At 40.9% G+C, this 19,986-nt stretch overlaps 1 protein-coding gene across 3 annotated transcripts in view; it reads right to left on the reverse strand.

Annotated features, from left to right (window-relative positions):
• Positions 1–19,986, reverse strand: part of ndrg3a (ndrg family member 3a) — a 51,127-nt gene that overhangs the window by 17,711 nt on the left and 13,430 nt on the right. For 2 of the 3 annotated variants that reach the window (XM_028002587.1, XM_028002586.1), the window contains exons 2-3: positions 9,860–9,940; positions 6,992–7,024 (exon numbers count right to left, since the gene is read on the reverse strand). In XM_028002587.1, the coding sequence (XP_027858388.1) occupies positions 6,992–7,024; positions 9,860–9,916 (90 nt within the window). In that variant the 5' untranslated portion in view covers positions 9,917–9,940. Of the gene's footprint in view, positions 1–1,572; positions 2,017–6,991; positions 7,025–9,859; positions 9,941–19,986 lie in introns of those variants that run through there. The other variant, XM_028002588.1, reaches the window with a different exon arrangement.

Consider the following 19,986-nt stretch of genomic DNA (forward strand, 5'->3'; position numbering starts at 1 on the left):
TACTGAATTTTATGCCTGAACGAGGAAAAACTACCTCACTTGAACTTCTCTTATCGATCAATCTCATGTACCGATGTTGATCGGTACATGTGTAGGTTGTAGACATGGCCTGTACAAAACTGGGCAAACGTGGCATTGCAATATTAATTTGAATGCTGCGATGATAACATCGATTGAGATTAAGCCAACATGCGACTCCCGTAGTTGTACCTTTTCCATCAAGATCTCTCTACCATTCTCCCTGAGCTTGAGCCTCTCTGCCATTAAGATCCAGGTCGGTTGTGGGTAAAAACAGCAGCATCCAATTCAAGCTATTCTTCCAATGTCTGCCTTTCAAAATGACTGAATTATGACTCTGCAGTACAGATGAACTATTTAACGTAATTGGTATAGAAAAGTAGCCATCTGGTAAAATGTTAGATTTATAGCAGTATTTGTTGTTTGAGTCTCTGACTGTATGTAGTGGCATATTTGCAACCAAATAAATGTTTGATTGATTTTTATTGTCATTGTAATAAATATAAAGTTTGCGATGAAATTCCTCATCTCCCACCCCTACTGGTCGAATAAGTTATTAGTAAGGGGCGTTTGATTTGAAACATAACGACTACTAAAGTTATTTCATCTTTAGTAGAAATACTACTAAAGATGAATATGGATGTGTGCAACACATCCATATTGCACATATTGGATGTGTGCAATATGGATATTGCACACATCCATATCCTACCAATGATAGTGATTCAACACATAGAGCTATACGATGGGAAGGGAAGGGCGTTAGTATTTACTCCTGCCCGCTTTGGGCGCGTTGTGGGAATATCAGGGAAACGTCTGTGCTTAAAATAGGAGTATCAGCATGTTCATGAGTGTGAAAAGGTTACAAATGTTTCTCTTTCTAAAAAAAAAAGGTGCAAAACAGAGAAGCCACCCTCATCATCTTCCCGCAACGCCTCGGTCGATCAATACCTGCACTCTCGTTTCCTCCTCCAGCTAAAAACAAGGGCGATCTTGGGTGTGAGCCACTAAACACCTCTATGCACATACAAACATCCATGTGCATATTCCCCCCCAGTGGCCCTCCCCTGCCCGCAGCCCCCCCAATGCTACCCGCATGTGTCACATCCTAACGGCGGGCTGGAGCTACAAACTCAAGGACTCTGCATGGGGAGTGAAGCAGCAGCAGATGTTTTTAACGTGTTGTTGCCATGCCGTGCGCTGGGGGGTGAGTGACCTCCCTCCCACTGCCTCTTTTTAGTGATGGATGAATAAGGAACACAATGCATGGGCGCACCGCAGACGTTTGCAGAACACGTTCATCTGCAGCGACACACGTACCCACAGACACCGCGGGCATCTTTCATATCGTCACCACACCCTGAGCAAGTTTGGGTGCTATGTGACCTGTGGGTGTTTGCACACACACACCTCGCAGATGTCCCCCTTATTCAACCAGCAATCCAGAACAGACCCATTGAGTTACTAACAGTCAGTCTATTGAAAAAGTGCAGAATAACGCCTCTCCTCTAAAGACCTAGCCAGGCACTCTAGTCCGACGCATTAGTCACTCACCGCATCATTTCCAGCATACGAAATCTGCTCCAGGTCCAGGACGGTTGACATGTTTTACCCAATGCGGGAGCGGAGTCTGTTATGCTATGCGGAAGCGTGCGCTGAGCGGCTCTTAAGATCTCCAAACCCAGAAGGGGGAGGCAGAGGAGGAGGAAGAGGAGGAGGTTTTGGTTGGATGGGAGGGATGTGGGGTGAGGCTGCCAGATGATCAGCAGCAGCAACAGCAGTGACAATGGAGGAAAAGAGACACACAGAAGAGTGAGAGGCGAGGAGGACGAGGGTAAACAACTTGAATGAAAACAAGGTGGAGGGAGGGCGACTGAGAGGCAGAAAGACTAAGAGAGGGAGAGAGAGAGAGAGAGACGGGGAAGTGGTGGGAAAAGAGAGCAGGAAAGGAGACAGACGAGGAGGAGAGTGAGACTGCAGCTTGTGTTTGGTAGTCACAGCGCGATCATGCATTCAGCCGATGCTGCGTCTAATTGGACTGCGTAGGGTCAGGTGGGTTGGTGGGAGAGGGAGGGACTTTGAGGAGCATCGAGAGAAGGAGGAGGAGGATAGCGGAGTGGGAGAGGGGTGACGGGGTCCACGGGATGCAAAAAGCAGTCCAGGAATACGGACAGGCTGCTGATGAAGAGGAGAAGAGAGGCAGGGAGGAGGCCGACTTTGACGGCTGGCCCTGGGGTCGCTTTCAGCGTCAGCAAAATGGCCGAACAAGATTGCATAGCTGCCAGCGGGAGAGATCAGAATGACCTTAACCTAACCCTACTCTGGGAGAAATAACCCTAACCCTAAAATTAATCCTGAAGGACCCACTTAATGACCTCCAGATTAATAAGAGGCAGTTGAACTCTGATTTCACACAACACTGTTATGATCATCCATAAGTGCTTCTCTCATAGACCAGAAAAAGGAAACAAGAAGCTCCTTGTTTCCTCTCCAGAATGATGAGGATTTTTTTTTGTCCTCTAAACTTCCTGCTTAGTCACCTGATCCACACGGTTTATGGATCTCTCCTCCGTTGGTGCACAGCAGCTAGCAGGGCATGGAGTCACACCTCCGTCGGAGATGGGCTGCTCGCCTCAGCCAATCAGGCGCAGCGCAGTAAGTGAGATTTAAGAGGCAAAAAATGGGTTTTATTGGTCCGTCAGTGTATTAGCATGTTAGGTTGTAGACTGCAGTTTCTAGATCTTCTCATGGTCCTGACCCATAGAGGGGGCTGTTCACACAGTGTAAGGACATGTACAGTAATGTAACACATGGGAACTACTGTATATGTGGATATTGTGTTTCAAACATTTTAATGCTGGCCTCTTTGTTCCTCATGAATATAGATGGTATAGGCTGCAGCAGAATATATGTCAAATTGCACAAAGGTAGTGTGTGCCAACACAAGGGATTTGTGTCACAATATGCTTTATAGTCAGCAGTGTCGCATACAGGTGATTAAAACATAGAAGCATCCTTTTCTTGTGTCACTTTATCATACAGTGAGTCATCAGGGTCTAAGCATAACTCCGCAGTTGGAGGTTTTATAGATTCACACAAAGCTGCTCAGGTTTGCATTAAGCAATGCACTGTAGCTTTCCATCCATCTATCAATCAGCATACAGAACCCAGCTAAAGTATTCTTGCTCTTGAACCTTCTACATGTTCTTGAATTAAAGCCACAAACTTCAATGGGTTATGTTGGAATCTTAATGTGATAGATAAGCAAAATGAAAATAATGTGCGGTTTTCATTTTCTGTTTACAATCAAAAATCTGAGTGGCGTGGTCTTACATTTCAACTCCCTTTACTCCGACACAGCTAAATGAAATCTAGTCCATCGGTTGTCTTAAAGGGAAAGCAAGGGTGAGATTATGAAAAATATATATTTTTTAGCTTTATATTATGCTAAAATGTTATTCACTCATCTAAAACGTACCAAGTGTGTTGCTTTGAGTCACTCATGCATGTTTGAGAAATCGGTGAATAATTACCGAAAGCGTTTTATTTAGCAGGGACAGAATGGATGGAGCTCAAAACATTGCAGTCCTGAGAAAAAAGTTTGATTCTGCAAAAGACTTGAGATCTGGGAGGAGGTTCTTCTCCCAGCAGAACAGTAAGTAAGCATGTAAATCCAGAAGGAACGACTGAGATCAAGGGATTTGTATGAGTATACAGTTCTGGAAAAAATTAAGAGACCACTGCAAAATGAACAGTTTTTCTGATTTTACTCTTTATAGGTAAATGTTTAAGTAAAATGAACATTGTTGTTTTATTCTATGAACTACTGACAACATGTCTGCAAACGTCCAAGCAAACATTTTGTATTTATTAGCAGAAAATGAGAAATGGTCAAAATAATGAAAAAGATGTAGCACTTTCAGGCCTCAAATAATGCAAAGAAAACAAGTTCATGTTCATTTAGAAACAACAATACTAATGTTTTAAGTCAGGAAGAGTTCAGAAATCAATATTTGGTGGAATAGCCATGAGGTTTTCAGTGGGGTTCAAAGCAGTGGGCTCTAACAGGGTTTTTTCCCAGAGCTTTATTAGTTATAATGCTTCCAAAAATGCATTCAAGTTTGTAGTTAAAGGCAAACATAAAAAACTCATACTTTCGCAGGGAATGCTACCAAATGCATACACTCTTTATGATGATCACAACTCTCAGAAGGATTATCCTTCAGTAAAAGCTGCAAGGAGGAAAGTCACCATGTAAAAGCAAACCAGTCTCAATGAAACAGACAGGCTGATGCTGCCCTCTGCTGGGCACTTCTACGGAGTTAACAATCCTGAGCAGCAACCTGAATCATGTCGAATCGACAGTGCTCAAAGGAAAGACGCTAAATTGCATTAAGTATGCAAATCTATGGTTTATTTCTGAAATAATTAAAGCCAAACAGATTTGGAAAAAAAGAAAAGAAAACAGGTCATAAAAACGGCCTTGCGCATACACCTCAGGGAAATCTATTTATAGAGCCCAGCATAAGAGCACACTCAGCTGTTTTAGTCATTTTCAGCCCATGAGGCGACTCTGTATGCTGACGCTCACACTTTAAAACACTGTTTCACATGGGTCTTACTCAAACCTCCATCCTCAGTACGTCACACAGTGACAAGCAATGCATGATGGTCACGACGCTGTGGGCTGCAGTGTTAACGGAGCAGCCTGCGGGGGGAGCTGTAAGAGCAGGTTTATTGATTTCCAGCGGCTCATTGTGATGGTGCAGTGGCACGCTTAGTGTATAGATGTAAAATTATGCTGCGTAATGCATATGCCTATTTTTCCTTCGTCTTAATATAAACACTTTTGGTAATGTTCTGAAAAACACAGACTGCTGCGAGAATTGAACCCGCAAACAGCTGCAAAAATACGCTGATGCCTGCGTGTGAGGATGTGCTGTGAGAAACGGTCCAACTGATTCCTGCTTTCCTCCAGGACGTAGTCCAAAGATGGCTACCTCTAAAGTAATTAAAGCTGCTTATGTCCTGGTTTTTAAATACCAATGGTATAGACTTTAAACAGTCCTTTGTGTAGGGATTGTGTGTCGTTCTTTTATAGTGACTGATAAATGTGGTAGTCTAAGCTTAAAACGGCAACCGAGGAATTAAGGTCAAACGCATTTAAGCCCGCCTCCAAGCTCCTGTCACAGATTTTCTGCAGCTTACAGCTGCATACCTTCAACTGAACAGATAAAAGAAAACGGTGATGAGAAAGACGTTTTATGCTGAATAATTGGGCAGCAGCTCTATATGAACATGACTTTATTAATAACAGCATAAAAGGAATGAGTCCCGAAGAGAATGTATACCATCTGCTTTACCTGAAGTACTGGTACCCTTCCTGCAGCTGCTATATTTAGCTCTGAAAGGATGATAGGATGTGGCTTCAAAACCAGAAAAAAAAAAAAAGGAGAGCGAGGGGTGAGATACTTTACCCCCTTTATGATGATCTCTGAGCAGCGCTACCAGTCAGCTGGAGCAGCCAAGAGCAAATCCATAAAGCTGTTTGAATGTGCTAAATGTCTGCAAACCTGGGTTTAAATATTCCTCCTAACTCTTACGCTAAGATGCAGAGGCAGACCTGGTCCTGTCTGCCCTCATGCATAATAATGTACATTTATGTAAATTACAGAAAGAACAAACAGTGTCGCCTCATCATCGACCAGAGCTATTTGTGTTATGCAGATTGCTCGCATAAAAATAGTCTGATGTTAGCTGCTGGTGGAATTTATCCTCTTTTCTAATGAGGTATGCATGCTAATTCAAGTAAATACATTTTATATGCAATTAAATCATCTGGGTTGGGTTTTAAAAACAAAATCAATCGAGCGTACGCCATGTTTGTGCAGACATATTTTAGCTTTAATTCATACTTTATATCGCAATATGAATTAGAAAGATGACATATTTCATAACTGGTTTAGAAACGTTCCAGGGTGACGTCTCTGATCGGTTCTTAAAGCTTACAGGAATGCAGAGTCAAGTGAAGACATAATAATTATAATAATAATAATAATAATAATTATAATAATAATATTAAAGTTATACAGCAGAAACTAAAACTTAAATACAAATAGTTTGCATCTGGACATAATTTGTGGGTTTTTGTCCATGTGTATTTAACGTAATTTGCTTAGTAAATCCAGGGCAGAAATAAATCAAACACCATATGCATGACAATTGCCCATTAAATGTTTCTGAATGTGAATCGATGTAGCATAACAATGTTTTCTGTTGACTGATTTTCTCACTGATTTTTATACGTGTGTCCCTCTAATCCCTTCAAACTCTGCCATATAAATGTTAACGTGCCAACATGTAAGATTAATTTTATAGGATTATGACTTTATCCAGTTATATGACACTCTTATAACCAGTGGATTTAGACAGTGTTGTCAAGTAGTGACAATTTCCCATCACTTTCATGTTGAGGATTACTGGATATGTGATTTATTAAAACATTTTTAAAGTGCAGTTTAGCTACTGCAGAACATCTGGATCCAACTGTAGAGGAGCAAACCATGGTAGATAAACATGATCTGAGCTTCACAGTTAATCAACAGCTACAACAATCTCTAGTATTATGCCTCAGTCAGTCACACCAAAACAGCATTTATTAAATATTAAACCTTAAACCCAGGAGACCCACGGGTCCTAATAAGGAGGAGCATTTGTTTTGGGTTTTTTTTGTTTTTTGCTGCAGCTTTCAGAAAGCTGGACAAAAAGCAAATGCGGGGTGCAAAGATTGATATATCCATAAAAAGACAAACAAACCATACTTCTCCGACACTGGGAGGAACAAACACACACGAACACACTTCCAGTATAACAGGGAGGCCAAGGATACAGCCCTTAACCCGTCCACCCCACGAAGCCTCACAGCATCCGCTCTGACCACCACATAATTAATGGCAAGGAGAGCAGCACTCACCTGGCAGTCGAAATCCTGGAAGTTCCGCGCGTTCTGCAAGAAAAGCAAAAAGAGGAAACTTTAAATGGGCGGCGTTCTCATATCTGAGGCATTTGGCGAGGTGAGCCGATTATGTAGTTCTCACTAGGTTTGTGTAACGCTCACCCAAAGGAGGCATGAACTCCAGGGCTTTATGATTCAGGATCTAATAAAACACAATCTGATTCTAAAATGATCTTAATCCAGCCACAGATCACACACTGTAGAAAAAACAAGAAGCTGTTGCATCCCGACAAACCCGCCCACCAGCTCACGTCTGCATGTGTGCGATTAACAATGGTCACCCAGTTTTAATTATTTATATTTAAAACACAAATCATTACGAGAAAAATAAATCGACACTGGCCAAGTCAGAATCAGCAAATAAGTGCAGAAAACTGCAATTCACCTTTAACTTAAATAAATATCGACATTATGGAATATATTGTGTGGTGTTTTTTTTGGTACTCTTCATTCAGTCTTTGTACTCTTGATTGTTAACCTAAATTGTTAAAACTGGGACAACAGCAGCTCAGATTTAAACCCAAACAGTGAAAAGATCGACTCCAAACAGGATGAATTAGGAGAAAGGAGCATCTAGGAGAGAATAACTCCCAGTAGGTGTGGACTTTGCAGAGAACACTAAAAATATCTGCAGCAACACTGCAGATATTTATTATCATACAGAAAAAGCCTTTCAAAGCACTGAAGGAACGGGAAACGCACAATATATTCTCCCCAGCAGTAAAAAGGATGTTTCCGCTAAACGTAACAAATAAAAGTGGAGCATTTCATTCTTTTGTTCCTGTTGGCAACGTTTTCACCCACTGCGCACCTTCCTGAAGCCAGAGCTGCCGGGCAGAGCGGTGCGAGTGGGCAGCAGGCAGCAGGGAAAACTATACTGGGATTCTCTCCAGGCGTTACCAGTACAGTTTAGAGGCAACAAAGAGCTTATTGTCGTCTTCCCAAAAACATATCGTATGTAGAAGAAAGTCAAAAAGATAACAAAATATGTTTTGTCTAAGATGGACACATTCTTCTCACCAACACTGCACTCAAAGTATGAATTCCTAGATACTGAGATTATATAATTTGGTGAAGGGAGGAAAGAAAAGGCAACAGAAAAAAATTCAGTGTCAGGCTTCTAGGAAAACAGCATCAATGAAATATTAGTATTTATTTACAAAGATTTGCTCTCATAATTACCACCATCCTTTGGCTCTTCCTGTTTATCTGCCTCATTAGCAAAATACTATCTGAACAGAACTTTTGCCATTGGCCTAAAGGATAAAGAGGGCAGCAAAGCCTCTTCTCTCCACGTTACCAAAGTTTAAGACTTCCAGCAGCTGCTTTCTGTTTTGATTCAGGTTAGCGTCTGAAGGGAGGGAATGGACAGAGCTAAAAAAAAAACAAAAAACAAAGTGTATCTCACTTTAGCAAAAATGGTTTTCTTTAAGGAATTATACTTTTTGTATAGATAACACCCACATATGGCCATGTTTAATTAATTATTAACCATTTCTATTATTTTTACAACACTAATACTCATCATCTGTGGTTTTTGATGTGAACGATACGGCTCTCCACCCAGGGCTCCATCACTCCAGGGTCAGTTCTATATTTAAAACGAAAAAAAAAAAGAGCTAACAAAAACTTTATTCCACTTGTGAAATCACAGAAAAAGTCTCATCTTATGGATGGAAAGCCAACATTTTGTACTGTGCATCAGAGAAAGGAGGAGAGGTCAATAATGCTAAGACCATCACATCCAGGAAGTAAAAAGAAAAGAAGAAAGTTTTCTTTTTTATATAGAGAGGAACCCTCACGTTTGATATAAACATTTCTTCACGACGTTTGACTTGATCAGATGTTTGACTCAATTAAAGTAGCATCAAAATGTCAAATGTTGTCGAGAACAAGAGTGAACTCTTCTCCATATTTACAAGTTTAACTACATCTGCTAATGTCATTTTAGTAATCTCTTAATAATCTCAAACCTGACAGATACTAGAAGCGTGTTTGCCATGTCTTCAGGTTACTGCAATTCTTCCAACTAGGTTTATTTTGCTGATATGATCACAGAGGAAGCAACATGAACAACTTAGTTAAATCACTTTATGAAATCTTTAACAGAAACAAAAGAAAGACCCTTATTCATCCATGTTTTGTCTTGATCTTTGCCTTAAACTTCTGTAAGCTCTTTTTGATGAATTGACCACTAGGTGGAGTGAGAGGTCAGTGACAATGTTGTCCATTCAAATGGTGTTTCTGATGCATTTCTCCTGCTGTCATGCATCATGACCAGGAGGAGTTGTCTCCTCCTCGGTCTTCACACCCCCCCTGTGGAGGTGAGATCCCCTCAGATCGGATGAAGAACAGCTCACACTCCTCCTCTCCGAGGTGAGAGGAGCGATCTGCTTTGAGTTTGCTGAGGGAACAAAACGCCCAATCAGATAATCAGCTGCCGAGATGATACTTCAGGGAGGGAAAGAGAGCCGGAGCGAATGGGAATGGCATTGATCTGCCGTTTGGGGTTTTTCTTACCTTCTGCTGGCTAGTCAACCTTTTTGAAAATAATTTTTAAAAAAAGGATTTCCTCAAGCTCTTCCTTTCATCTCTTACATTTTTCGTCCCTCCTCTGTTTGCTGGCTCTACACGTTTGCCCCCAACATTTCGAGCATGTATGAATAATTCACTTTGATGACCAGAGCTGTAGAGTGTGCTGTTTGTTAGCGTAGAGTTTGGCTTTGGAGCGCTCCGTTTCACTCAACACACAACACTTGAGTTCTGTCTCAGCTGCGCCGGTGACATTAGCAGTTCGTTTCCGTCTCGTTGCGACTCACCACTCACCTTACTGGTCAGCAGCGGCTTGATCTCGGTCAGCTGTACATCCTGCAGCTCGTCCATCTTCCTGATGCTGAGAATCGTTTACTGAAATGACAAAAAAAGAAACAAAAGGAGAATAAAATCAAGCTGAAACCGAAACATTCAGGAAAGCAGAGCGGCGCATAGCGAGAGTGCTGCACCGTTCAACAACACTGTTTAGACCTGTTAGGCATTACATAACCATTTGGATGTGATTTTTAAGCTCAACGGTAATCACTCTGCATAGGATCCAGGGAGCGGAGGAAATCGAATCAAACGAAGAGGCGTCTCTTCTTAAAGATGCCACTCCGTGTTTGTGTGTGTGTTGTTTTCTAAAACTAAAAGAAGCAAAGTTGGAATAAAGTATAAATTTGTGTTTTTTGCGTCTGTAAAAAACTGCTAATTGTTAGTTTCTGGTAATTGCCAATTTGGGCTGATGATGACAATAAGAGGCAAGAAAAAAAATGAATTAATCTAGCAGGACTAGCAAATATCAGCATCATTTGACAAATTTAGACAAATGAATCATTTAAGTTGCTTTTAAGCTGCAAGGGGATCAAACAGATTTTGACTCCGGTGACCGCCACTGTGGACGTTTCTCAGCAGACTATTTCAGGTCCCATCCTACAACATCTTAGTCAGATTTCCTGACTTCGACTAGGCCACTGGCTGCACAGTGGCGCAGTTGGTAGCACTGTTGCCTTGCAGCAAGAAGGTCCTGGGTTCGATTCCCAGCCGGCGTCTTTCTGCATGGAGTTTGCATGTTCTCCCTGTGCATGCGTGGGTTCTCTCCGGGTTCTCCGGCTTCCTCCCACAGTCCAAAAACATGACTGTCAGGTTAATTGGTCTCTCTAAATTCTCCCTAGGTGTGTGTGGTTGTTTGTCCTGTATGTCTCTGTGTTGCCCTGTGACAGACTGCTGACCTGTCCAGGGTGAACCTTGCCTCTTGTAGTAGCTAGAGATAGGCACCGGCAACCCTCCCGACCCCATTAGGGACACAGGGTGAACAGAAAATGGATGGACTTGGCCACTTTAAAGCTTTCTTTTCTTCCTCATTTTTGAAGTCATTCATAGGAGGGCTTTGAGCGAGGACACAATGTGGGAAAAACAGAGTGATAGGTATTTTCTCAACCTATAGAAAAGAACCACAGACAACGTTACCGAGTTTTCAACCAAATTCTTGCAAGAACTGAGAAGGCACAGAGGATCAGATCCTACAAGCTGATTTCCTTGGGTTCTGCCATCCTGCTGCAGAACTTGTCTTTTTATTAGCAGATAAGGGGAGAGAATGGGAAGTGGGCGAGTGATCATAACAAAAGGGGGGGGGGGGGGGCTACACTGTTAACAAGTAAGGATAAACAGAACTAAACTCTACACACAGACAGTTTTACAACTAAGGAGTATCTCAGGAAAGCCCCCTAAATAACACTTGTGAAAACATGCATGAGTTCAAGGAAAGGTTAGTTATGTCCTACACACAGTTTATCAAGTTCCTCCTCTCTGGGGTGAGAACACTAAACCTTAAAACTAAACAACAACTAGTAATATAAAACTACTAATGTAAGAAAGATAACAAAACATAATAATTCTAACACAGAGCTTCTGTACATCTTACAAACTCAAATTTAAGACCTAAATTTAAACTTTAATGGTCTTAAAAATGTCTCAACACTTGCATCTCCAGATAAATGTACGAACTTTGACCAGTTAACTGACGATAAATTTGCATTTATCCATGACATGCGCAAAAATGTTAGCTAGCTAGCAAGGGTATATTAGCAGCTACTCAGCGATAGCCTCAATTGTCTCGAGTCACATGACAAGAAGTGTCACTCAAACTTTTCTCTGGCAGAAAAGTCCCATGAGAAAAAAAACAACAAAAAAACAATATACGTGATAAAATTGTTCTGCCAAGACAAAATTTAAAACCTGGGTATAACAATTTGAAGGCCAACTTACTTTGTTTATTAATTTAAGACATTTTAAGGCCTCGATTTTAAATACGTTAATTTAATTTAAGACGTTATAAGAAACAACAAAAATACTTAAGACATATTTAAAACTTCTCACATGTGTTGTCTTATGCATTAAGCAATGTCACCGCAAAAAAACAACTGTTGAAGCTTATTTTTGAGCGGGTCAATTTTATCTCAACTAAATATCATTTTACAACAAACAAAGCAAAGCAAAAACAAAATGACATGACATTTTATGTAGGCGACTATTTCTAATGTGATTTTTAGTAGGTTTAATAAATATTCATAATGGTACATGAATTACAACTTGTTAAGCAAAGTAGTGTTTCATTTATCAGAATGAACAGAAAAAGACTAGCAGGTTGTAAGTCTAAATTACTTTAAAACGAGTTATTTAGCCTTTCTGTTCAGTACCTTACTAAATAATCAACGGTAAGTGTTTAAAAAGGGATGTGCTGTGGTGGCGCAGGGGTTAAGCACAACCCAGTTTAGGAGGGCTTAGTCCTCGTCGCAGGTTCGATTCCCGGCCCGGCTTCCCCCTTCTCTCATTACTCACTTTCCTGTCAATTAACTATCAAATAAAGGCCACTAGAGCCAATAAAACCTTTAAAAAAAAAAAAGCACATGACTCATTTGCCTTCATGTGTCCATTTGCCGGAGCCCGTTTCTCTTTATCTTTACATCCCACATGCTGATTAATAGTAAGTGATTCAGCACAGCTGCATAATGACAGCACAGCCAGGGATGACATCTTGAGGAAAAGGGCATCCTTCCAGCCCACACAGGTGTTGCTGCAAACACACAAAGACGGACCGGGCAGATTCGACAAGATGTTCCGAAGCCTTCCTCATTTGTTTTCTCCTTGAAGGGAGCAGCTTGTCCCTGCACACGATTGTAGAGCAACGACAGAGACACAGAAAAAATACCCCCGCCTGTCCCCGAGACAGCTGCTGAAACGCTGCCTGCTCAGCCTCGCCTGGCTGCAGGAGGCAGGAGGAAGTAGTGTTGGATTACCTGGCTCAGGTTGCAAATGATCGCACATGAAGCCTGGTCTTTGTCAGTGCCTCAAGCTGCCTGAAGAGGTCAGATCACCTTGTGTTATTTAGAAAAAAAACTGTCTTCATACAGAAAGAAGACACTTCATTAAGAGTCAAAAGCTCTACAGAAGGGAACTCTGAAGGACATAAGACAAGTTTTTAAATTTTAATCAGCCTGTGAATGTAATGTTCAATAATAGCTAAATGTCCAGGGTGTACAATAAGAGAAAGAAACAACCCCAAGGATAAAAGCGTTCACACAATGGATTGATTCTTTCATTAGAAATTTAAATAAACACTATCGTGCTTTTTTTTATGAACTGATGATTATGCAGAGGGTTTGTACGCCCATTTAATTAGGAAGAGAAACTGATATCCACTGCCTGTTGACAAAAGTCAACAAAAGACTAAAAGAGTCATTTATTTAAAAATTAAAATTATTTTGAATAAAAACATTTGGATTTACATTTTAAGTATACCAGAGCAGAGCACACCTGACCATTAAATTATTTGTGGAAAATTTACAGATTTTTCTCATATTTACAATATTGGAAAGAAAATCCAGCTTGTGAAGCTCAGATACGTAGACAACGCTATTGGCTAGCGTATACAAAGCAGCCAATGCAAGAGAACCATTTATTTTTCCTGTCGTTGATTGACTGTAAAGTCAAGAGCAGCAAAGAGATGCTAACATCCACAGCCTTGGATGCTAACTTCTGCATCAGTGCTAAAATGGCTTCCACTGTCCGTATTAGAGCATATTAAGGTATATTTTGTGTTTTAACTATTAAAATAGGCAGTTCTAGTTGCGGATTTTAGCTTTTTGCTGCGGACGACAGTGGTTTCTAACTCCAGTCAATAGCGGGAGTACGCAGTAGAAATTTAATTTACTTGCTAGCGACTTTTGGCCGTAATGCTTACACAGTTTCTACTCAGAAATCTTGGTTAAACTCTACCCAAATGAAACATTTTGAAATTATTCCATCAGTGTTATTCATTAAATTATATATATATATATATATATATATATATATATATATATATGGTATTATCTGTGTGTGTTTATCACAAACAAGAACATTGACAAAGCTATTCAAGCCGCTATATAAATGTATTTGTAAAATTAAATGTACTACTGCTACCACATGTATTGAATGCTAACTGATAATAACATAATATTGTTCATCTAGTTTATCATTCATGTTACAAAGAAACTGAAAATATGAGCAGCACACTGTAATTTTGGCATTAAGCGTTGCTGAAATTGAGTAAACCTTTCCAAATCAACCGTAACTCGGAGGCATGTAAACATTTTCCTTGATGCCTAGCTAGCAGGTTTGACTTCAGCATTAGCGCTATCATGCACGCTTAATGCGTACTTAGAAACTTTTTAAACTAAGTGATATGACTTCTTAGCAAGCCATAAAGACCTGTCTTACTGTTCTTAGCTAACAGTGGATAAGGAAAACCGTTAACTAAACCAAAATTCTTCGCATTTTATTAGTATTTTTAGCTAAATGTTAAACCCATGTTTTATGTAAGAATTGTTAATAAAAATCAACTAAATAATGCAATCAGAACAGAACAATTATTGACAATTACATTGAAAAATTGCACTGTCACAACTCTCAGAATTTAAATGGTCAAAATTACAGTAATTCCTGTTTAAAGCTCACAAAATGTGAGGAAATGCAGTCAGGCATTGGGGACCAAACCAGCTGCCGGAACGGAGCAGAATCACTTCCTGAGTCTGAGCCAATCCTCCCTGAACAACCTTGAGCGGCTGGTGTCGAATAACTTTCAAGGTTGCCGACTGATGAGCCAACTTCCGGCAGGAGGGGTCCTGCCGCCATAACGGCGGCAAGCAATCACGTCTGCATTGACCTCAGATTAAAGCGACAAAGGTCCGAACAGACATCTGCCTACTGACGGATTATTGGTGTCAGAGGTCGCAGCGCTCTGTCAACAGACTGCGTCTCGCACGAAAACAACCAGCAAAGCAGATGGACGCAAGGCAGCAGAGGCTTTAGATTACATAAATCAGAAAAAACATGGAAAGATCCAGTGCGGAAAGTCTTTAGCGATCACAAATAAGAAGCGAAAACACGGCCGGAGAAATCCCTGCTGACAAATCCGGCTCAAGTGTGGAACTGAATAATATTTAGACAAGTGAGCATGGGAGAAAAAGAAAAAAAAATATTCAGCATGCCTGGGCAGATTGAAGGGATCAATCCAATACTTCCTCTGCCACAGAAAGTGGGATAGAGGCAAATACGGCTTTAATTATAGCAGGAAAGTCGGTAATTGAGGCATTAATGGGAGATAAAGGTCAGCATATGCTTTAACACTGATTGGGTGGCTTTTTCTGTCCCAACCCTGCTGATGTCCTACAGACGGGTTACCCAGACATCCTTCAAATCCTGATCACCCTTTTCTTAAATGATACCCACTCCTCTCCTGATATCAAATCACAACTTTAAAAAAAAACCAACCAACCAAAAAAGAAAAACACACGCAAACACCACCACAGTGCACCCATTTCCTTCCCACTACATGCCAGCTCCGCCGCTCGGCATGCACAGCTGTTGCCATAGAGACAAAGCTGGTTGCTGATGTTCATTCTAAACTGGGATAGACCTATGGGACAGATGTGAGGCAAGGAGACGAGCAATAGAAACAATGCCGCAGAACCATGTCTTCACTTTATAAAATCCGTTTACCTCCCGACAATCCCCAAACGAGACGCCAATAATAATAATAATAATAAAAGAAAGACGGTAAAGCGAGGTGGAACCAGATCAGAACGTCGTCTCCCCGATGACAGCGGAGAAATCTATTTGCAAGCTGTGCGGCTTGCCCCACATTCACACCATACCATGAATGTGGAACAGCATGAGGCGAGGGATGGAGAACTGATCGTGTACGATCAGAAAGTGGGATTGCCTCTCTCTTGCAAAATGCTTCCCCATTACACCAGACGTTCCTTTAAAGGTGGTGAACCAACGTACAGTTACATGGTTAGCCCTAGAATCCTGTTCTCCATGTCCATTCCCCTGCACAGTGCTCTGTTGCAAAGAAGCCTCAGTTCAGCTGTAATTATCACTCCACGCAGCGAGGGGCGAGGAGGCTGCAGGGGACGAAGAACTGAGTCGAAGGAAGACCTGTGAGGGAGGGAAGAGGTCCGTTTTCACAGTCAGCGATACCTGTGAGAAATGGACTGTTTACGCAAAGACATGCTCAAATGTGTCGGTTTGATAAACAGGTAACACGTTTAATATCTCATCTCCTCTGTACTGCGCAAACATTTCTGCTCTCCAACACCTCAACACATTCAGGGTTTTGGATGATGGCGTAACAAGAAGATGGATTTGTGTATCGGACCACCTGCAGAGCACAAGTGTTTTAGATTTTGTCGTGGTACAAGAGCAACAAACATCCAAGTTTTTTATTGATATTTTAAATAGACCAACGCAAAGTATCCATAAGTTACTGTTATTATAGTCCGGTGGATTGGGGAGCAAAATTGCTACATTTGTTACATTTTAGGTGGAGCGGTTCGCTTTCGCACTGTCAAATGAACCGAAAATTTGTTCGCCTCCTCACCTGTGGGGGCGCTGCACCAAAAACCACTGACGAAAACTACACAAAATCCTCTGAAGAAGACAAAGAGCACAACTTCCTACTTCATGAAATGTAAACAAAAATGGATTTCAGTGGTGGTTGGTTATTACTGACAGGCCTAAGACGATCACAAAAAATAAAAAAATAAAAAATCACCCCAAAATGAATTTAGGTTTGTAGGTGTTATGTGACAAAATGTAAAAATGTCCAATGAGGATCAATACTTTTGTAAGGTACTTTTACTCTTTCCGGGTGATCAAGAGGCCAGAAGGTACCACCAACCCACTTTTAGCCTCTTCAATTGGTACCCATTTTCATTTGTCACCATAGTGACGATGACCGTCATTATGACGGCGACTCTTCTGATTTCAGGGTCACAGAGGTGACAGTCATCGGCCTGACTTGGCCACAACAACGTTGGGCTAAACTCCTGAACTCAAACTGCTGAAAGAGGATTATAGTGGAAACGGTGGGAGACGGTTGAGTGACAGGCTGTAGTTAGACCCGGTCTGCCAAATGAAACACTCGTTCATTTGAGAAAGCATAGTTCACAATAGACTTGAATTTCAATGCAAGACGATCTCGGTAATGCCGTTTAATCCTACCACACAGATCAATCAATATATTACATCATAATTCTTATGATTTATTTATTATATTTACTGGAGTCTAGAAAACATTCCTTTATGACGCACAGCTCCACTTGAAGCCTGCTTTAGAAGTTGGTGTTTTGGGAGTTTCTTGTTGCAAAGCCGTTCATCAATTTACATAAATCTCATGGAAGGTTATGCAGAAAAACTTTGAAGCTTACAAAAACTCAGGTATTAAGTGAAAGTCTCTGGCGAAGTAAAATAATCTGGTCTAGAGAGGGAAAGAAAGAGAGAATAGGTTTCTTTAAATTATCTGTTTAACATCTCTCATCTTTTATCCAAAGCTCGCTTCCAATTGGTCGATCAACCCCTTGTGACGTCTCCTGCCTCAAAACCAGGACAAAATGTCTTCCCTGACTGAATGAGAGTTGTTCATTTCTGTCCACGTTAAATGATTTTGTTTGCACTTTACAAAATACGTTATGTTTGGGTTCAAGTTCCTGTAAACACCAGACCTCATACAGTCAATTGGTGACTGTATGAGGTATTTATACCTTTATTTTTGTGTTCTTATGACGTGAAGAACTTTGAACTCCTTTGTTGCTGAAATGTGCTCTACAACTAAGCTTGACTGAATGATAAGTACATCCTAATCCTGAGAAATACACCCAAATCTTGTCATTCTTCCCGTTATGCGAGACTGTTTCCTCAAATTCATCCGTCAGATTGATTTTCTGATTATGAAACTGACTTAATATTTGGTAGATTGTCAGACTCGTTTATAGTCTTAAATATACTGCTCAAAAAAATAAAGGGAACACTCAAATAACACATCCTAGATCTGAATGAAAGAAATATTCTCACTGAAAACTTTGTCCTGTACAAAGTTCCATTTGCACAACAGCAGGTGAAATTGATTGTCAATCAGTGTTGCTTCCTAAGTGGACAGTTTGATTTCACAGAAGTTTGATTTACTTGGAGTTATATTGTGTTGTTTAAGTGTTCCCTTTATTTTTTTGAGCAGTGTAATTTAAAGTAGCATAATCAAGTTACATTCCATCCACACAAAATCTGAACTATGCATTGGTGTTTCACTTACATGGTCATTTTTGTCCTTTTAGAGTCTGGAATTGATTTCACCATAACTTTGTCTTATCAGCTTGTATCAGATTCTATTCGACCACCGGCTTGGCTATCAGGGAAACCTAACATATGATTACAGCTCTCAGTTTATAGTTACTTTCCAACCTAAATATTACTTCTGCAAGTAGAACACAATCATGTCTCCAGTCCTCACGCTTCTGTAGTTATTCTGGGCGACAAAACAAGACCAGACAACGTCTTCTGGTCGTGTTCAGCTGGGAAACCTCCAGGATCATGTCACTGGAAATTTCCTTATCCCTTCTCCACTTCCCCTCCTGTGCCCCCTACCCCCCAAAGACTTTTCGTAAGCCAGTGTTTACTGTTCTGGGTTCGCAGAGACGGCCATCGGCAGCAGAGTAAAGCTAATGGACTGTGACGAGGCTCAGTTCCAGATTATTGCTCCAACACGGCTCGTTTGGTAACAGAATTAGAACGGGAGAAATCCGTTTGAGCGGGATTTGAGCCCCTGCCTCCTCCCTCTCCACTCGTTAGGTCAATAACAAAACATGGGTGAGGTAATGGTTCACTGATTATCTCACTCATGTTGTGTTGAAATCAAGAGGCCCAAAGAAAAAGAAGACCCTGGGAGCAAATCTAATCTGGGGGTATAATCCTCTCCATGGTGGAAAATGTAACCACCAAAGGTCTCCTGCTGATATTTCCAGCAAACCCCACTCAGACGAAACGCACATCCTCACACAGCTCCACCCCCCTGTGCTGGGCGTCTGCTTAATTAAATGACAGCTTGCTCTCCCGAGGCGCCGTCCTCCTCATTGCAGCTCCCAGGACTCTCCTGACGCAATCTTCCCGTCTTCAACAGACAATGTGACAAAAAAAAAAAAGAAACGATCAAAAGATCCTACAGAACACCCACGTTTGAGTTTAGAAATAAAACTGAGAATAATGTGACAGGATGCTTTGAAACGGCAACCAGAACATGGGAAGTAGAAAGCTTGATTAAGTTTGGAAAAAACTGAAAAAAAAACCGAGCCTTAAACATGAACCTCACTCATTGATCTTTCCAGGATTAAAAGGGTCTAATAAAAGCTAAAAAGTGCATTACTATAATTGTCGGCGCCTTTATTAAATAAACTCCATCTGAAGCCAGTGTGACGCAGTCTTCACAGCACTTTAAGCTCTCCATCGTCCATAACGCAATACAGAAGTGATAAAAAATGAAAAAAAAATGTTGCAGAGGTTTTACTCGAACATGGGGAAACCGGATCGATACTCCAGGCGCTGCTGCTGAGGCCTGAGAGCCTCAGCACCCAACACAGCCGACCCAGGACCATTAAATTTACTCCTAATGTGGATGTCGTTATCTCTTTTAGGCAGCCTACAAATAAATCCAAGGTTGTCCTTTTGTGAGGCAAGTTTTATTTGATTAATTTAGGATATACCTCAATGAAAGGCCATTAGTTCAGCACCTCAGGCTTTGTTTCAACCCTTTGTGGTTTTAAGTAGCTAAAAACAAATGGAAACACCCTTAATGAGTGCCATTAAAGCTAATCTTTTTGGTTTCAAAAGATGTAACTAATCGAGATCAAACATATTTTTATACACCTCTAAACTATTATTATTCCTTACCTTATACAGTTTGGAAATGTGATCCTAATAAATACTGCCTACAGTGGACCACCGCCTAGTCCTGGTTGAGTATTCATGGAAAATTTACCTGCATGTGATTTTTTTCATAGAGCAAAATATTCCAAAGAAAATGCAACTCGGGAAGCTAAGATACCTAG

The sequence above is a fragment of the Xiphophorus couchianus genome, chromosome 20 (genome assembly GCF_001444195.1).
Source record: "Xiphophorus couchianus chromosome 20, X_couchianus-1.0, whole genome shotgun sequence".
In the NCBI taxonomy this organism is placed as follows: domain Eukaryota; kingdom Metazoa; phylum Chordata; class Actinopteri; order Cyprinodontiformes; family Poeciliidae; genus Xiphophorus; species Xiphophorus couchianus.